The sequence below is a fragment of the Rhineura floridana genome, chromosome 2 (assembly GCF_030035675.1).
Source record: "Rhineura floridana isolate rRhiFlo1 chromosome 2, rRhiFlo1.hap2, whole genome shotgun sequence".
Taxonomy (NCBI): Eukaryota; Metazoa; Chordata; class Lepidosauria; order Squamata; family Rhineuridae; genus Rhineura; species Rhineura floridana.
Window position 1 is genome coordinate 96,675,359 of NC_084481.1, and position 4,585 is coordinate 96,679,943.

The 4,585-nt window shown below is 42.9% G+C and overlaps 1 protein-coding gene across 1 annotated transcript; it reads left to right on the top strand.

Moving 5' to 3' along the window:
• Positions 1–422: 422 nt before the first annotated feature.
• On the top strand, positions 423–3,632 carry LOC133376795 (olfactory receptor 5AS1-like). The gene is made up of 2 exons (XM_061609584.1): positions 423–1,357; positions 3,605–3,632. Exons 1-2 carry the CDS (start codon positions 423–425, stop codon positions 3,630–3,632), a joined length of 963 nt encoding a protein of 320 aa, XP_061465568.1.
• The last annotated feature ends 953 nt before the right edge of the window (positions 3,633–4,585 follow it).

Here is a 4,585-nt window from a genome sequence, read left to right on the forward strand (position 1 = left end):
GGTAATTGGTTCCATTGTCGTATGGCTCTAACAGTTAGGAAGTTCAGTCGAAATCTGGCTTCCTGCAACTTGAGCCCATTATTCCATGTCCTTCACTCTGGGACAGGACTCTTCAGGTTTCTGTAGTTCTACAGAGTCTCAGTTTATTCACATCCCCAAATACTATGGGCACACTGCGCTACATGAAAAGCATATTTATGTTATGCTTAACAGAATCATTGATTTTTCTTACCTGTATGACAACACATGTGAAAGTTCTCATTTGGATAATTTGTAATTATACAAAAAAAAGTTCAACACGGATTGATGAGGACATTCTCTTTCAGATAATGGACAAAATCTGAGGAAAAACTGTTCTTAAAGCAACTTCTCTTTGCCATCTCCCGACTCAATCAGGAAGTGTTGCATCAGGATCAATTACTATGGAAACCAAAACAATGGCCAAAGGAAATCAGACCACAGTGACTGAGTTCATTCTCCTTGGCTTCACAGAACATCAAGAGATACAGGTAGTCCTCTTTGTGCTCTTCCTGGCCATCTATGTGGCCACTCTGGTGGGGAACATCGGCATCATCACATTAATCTGGATCACTCCCAGTCTGCACTACCCAATGTACTTTTTCCTCAGCCATCTGGCTTTCCTAGACCTCAGTTATTCCTCTGCCATTACTCCCAAGATGCTGGCCAATTTCTTAGCAGAGAAGAAGACTATTTCATTTGCAGGATGCATTGCCCAAATGTATCTGTTTGCTTCCTTTGCAGATGCAGAGTGCCTCCTGCTGGCTGCCATGGCGTACGACCGCTACATGGCCATTTGTAACCCACTGCTCTATCCAGTTCTCATGTCCCACAAGGTTTGTGTCTGGCTGGTAGCTGGCTCCTATCTCACGGGCAGCATGAGCTCACTAATGCACACTTACTTTGCATTCAGACTTCCTTTCTGCAATTCCAATGTCATCAATCATTTCTTCTGTGACATCCCTCCATTGTTAGCCCTCTCCTGCTCCAACACCCATTTCAATGAAATCCTGCTCTTTGCCCTCTGTGGTTTCATCCAAACTAGCACTTTTGTCTTCATCCTTATCTCATATGCCTGCATCCTTTGTAGCATCCTGAGGATTCACTCAACAAAAGGTCGCCACAAAGCCTTTTCGACTTGCACGTCCCACTTGATGGCTGTTGCTCTGTATTATGGGACTCTTCTCTTCACCTACTTGCGGCCAAGCTCCAGCTATGCTCTGGACACTGACAAAATAATCTCAGTGTTTTATACTGTGATTTTCCCCATGTTGAACCCCTTAATCTACACGTTGAGAAATGGAGAAGTGAAGGATACCCTCAGCAAGATATTACGAAGAAAAGTGGTGGTACTCAGAAGTTTTTTGCAGGGCACTTGATAGCAAGATTCCCATTTTATCATTGGCTGAACAACAACACCGCTTGCACTACAGAATCTACTGTATCTGTGGGTTACATGCCACTCTTTTTACACTACTTGTGGTTGTATTATATTGCCTTGATTCAGTTCTAGAGGTGATCACCTCTCCAGTTAAAATCATTTGGTCAACCAGTGCTCTCTAGATATTTCATGGCTATGTGGGACATAGTTTTATAATAGAATTCACAAACAATTTAAGCTGGAGAACTTTACATCCTACATGCCATTTCAAAGAGATATGCTGTGAGTTATAGGGTTTATGGATCATGGCCATAAAGTTTAACTCAATTACCATTAAAATGAATGTGAGTGCTCTGGTTAAGAGTCCCTACAAACAATTTCTTGGGGTGACACTGTAAAATAGTATTTTCAGGTAGAGACACACTCAGTGTTCAACTGGTTCCACTGCGTCTCCACCTCTCTTTTCTAAAAATGGGGACACACAATGCTACTCAAACCCCATCCCTTTTTACTGTAAAATCTGGTAGGATCATCTTGAGTGTTGTCGTTTTTAATTTGCTTCAAAGAGATTTCACCACTGATCAACAGATCAACCCGTTCCCCCTCCAGGTGTGGTCAATGGAAACGCTTTGCTGTAGGTGACTAGTGTGCTCACAGCCTCTTTGCAACCCCACATGTCAGGCTAAAAGCCAGGAGGGTGAGTGAAACCTGATCCTGCCCTGAAAACTGAACAAATCATGATATATTCATGTCTGCTCAGAACCATGAATTCATGCTGGAACCACAATGCTGGAATAGATGGGCCCATTGTCTGAATCAACAGTGGTCTGCTTTTGGTTCCGGCTCTGCACATTTCTAATCATTTTTCTGAAATTGCCACTGGTGCAGCTTGAGTATATGTTGCGCTGACTTAGGGTTGATGCAAATGCTTCCTAGTGAAAAATTTAGTGTGAAAAGGGGGATTTCAGGGTTGTGAAAAATTCCTGAGAGATCCCCAGATGCTTGTATTTGGAATAGCCACTCGGGCATCACCAAAGTGGAGGGCAAAAGCGGTCACCAATTTGCATAAAATTGGCATCTGCTCATGCACATTGATAGAAATAATTGCCGTAATCTAAATAGAAATATAATATATCTCACCATAGTGGGGAAGAGTGTGCCCTGGTGACCTGTGTGCCTGCTCGGCCTATTGTTCAGGTGCTGCTGCTGAGCAATGTCAAGGCCCGCCTGCTCACTCTCCCTTCTTATGGCTCTTTATCTTTAAACTGGACTTGGACTAGACTTGGACTTCATATAGGGGACTCCTATAAACAAAGGACTCTCCTCTGACAGCCCTTCAAATAGAGGAGTGCCCTCTGTAAAAGTAGGACACATGGCAACCCCAAACAGATGTGACTTAGGCACTATTTTTGCTTTCATGTTAAATTGCCCTTCTTGATCCTAGTAATGGTGATGTTGCTGTATGGCTGTTTGATGACATCACAAAGGCGAAGTAAAGCTAATGGAGAAGGAGATGGATTCTTCCTCCCTCTGAATCAGTTTTGTTTGCTCTTAGTAACATTGTCACATAGCTAGGAATGGTGTTCGCTGCATGGTGCTGATTCGCATGCATTTCGATAGTCCATTGTTTCTTTACCAGTCCGTCCTTTTTTTGTTTCCACTTTCTCTGGCACTTGTTGATTCCATCTGCTGCATGTGTTTTTTGGTGATTCTATCTGCAGGTGTTCTTTCGGGTTGCAAAAATTATGTAATTGTTTTCGTAGATACTTATGTAAATGACAGCATTCCTCGTAGTTTTTGGGTGGTGGAGAAAAACATTGTGTAATTTCTAGGTTGCTTTACAATCTGGTTTAAGCAATGAATTCCTGGTTTATTGAAATCGTTTACAAACTCTCAAGTTTAGACAGGGCACCAGGAGCTGCACCAATGACTGAACATCAACAAGGGTCTCACGGAGGGTGGCAATAGAAAGTTAAAAAACACTGTCTGAGAGAGTGTGGGAGAGGTGCAGGCAGGCAGACGGTGGTGGCACCCCTCTGCATCACACAGACACTGTCTGTCACTGTCAGTCACACAGTGACACACACACACATTTAGCACAGAGAGAGCGACATACAGCCCTTGGTTAGCTCAGGACATCAGCAATGAAAGAGGAGTGGGGGCAGGGTGAGGAGGGTAGCTTGGGTCAGTCTTATCGTAATGTTTCCCATGCAAGAGATTCAGAATGCTCTGAGATATCTTGTTTGAAAAACATGACATTGCAGGATGATTTGACAATTAACATTGAAGACATATATAGCCAATTTGTTTTTGCATTACATTGTGGTAAGAATGAATTTTCCCCCCGTAATATATAATGGACAAATGGAAATCCTGTGGTTGACACAACATCTTAATTACAAAAAAATTACTTAATATAGGAGGACAATTTTAAAAAAATTCTTGTGGATTGCAGTCACGGCCACAAAATCCTTGCCGATTACAGCTGTGGCCCGCCACAAGAGATTGGTGCCGCTCTGAAGGGATAGCAAACTAGCGAATTCAGTCGGTACGAGGTTCAATTTTGTTGGATATTCTCCCCCATCCCTACACATAGCCCATAGGCTGTGAGTGCTTCACTTACAATGTACCCCTTACCTGCTGCACTATATGAGTTTGCCATAGCCTATAAATGGTGTGTTTAATTCCTCTTCTACCTCCGGAAATTATGTCCATCCCTGTTGGCATGTGTGCGTTGTTGTGTGAAACAGCATACATTACGTTGGAGTTAAGTTGAGCAAGAAACTTCTTCAGAGCATGTTAAGAGTCTTTATTGAAAGACATTAAGGCCAGAGGCTTAAGAGTAAATACATGTAGAGATTCTTCAGTCACCCCCCTTCTGGTACATCTCTCTCCATAGATAAACACAAAAGACAGCCTCTCAGCTCAGAGGCATAATTCAGAAGACGACAACACATAGACTCTGTTAGAACTTTCCCAGTCGCTATCAGATGGCTACCATAGCAACGGCCCTGGCAGTCCGTTCCCAGACAGGGCATAGACATAACTCCCCCTTAACCTCAGTTACGTCTTCACACTTGCAGGCTTCATGGAAAACAACTAGAGACAGTAATGCCTACTGGTCACCAGCCCAACAGTTTCCCCTTTTTCCATTAAGACTGCAAAATACACATGAAATAAATCTCC

Excerpts from the sequence above, each read along its gene's own strand:
- LOC133376795 (XM_061609584.1), top strand. The coding sequence starts at position 423 with ATGGAAACCAAAACAATGGCCAAAGGAAATCAGACCACAGTGACTGAG. Across the intron at positions 1,358-3,604 it reads CTCAGCAAGATATTACGAAG|CCCATGCAAGAGATTCAGAA; the intron begins AAAAGTGGTGGT and ends ATCGTAATGTTT.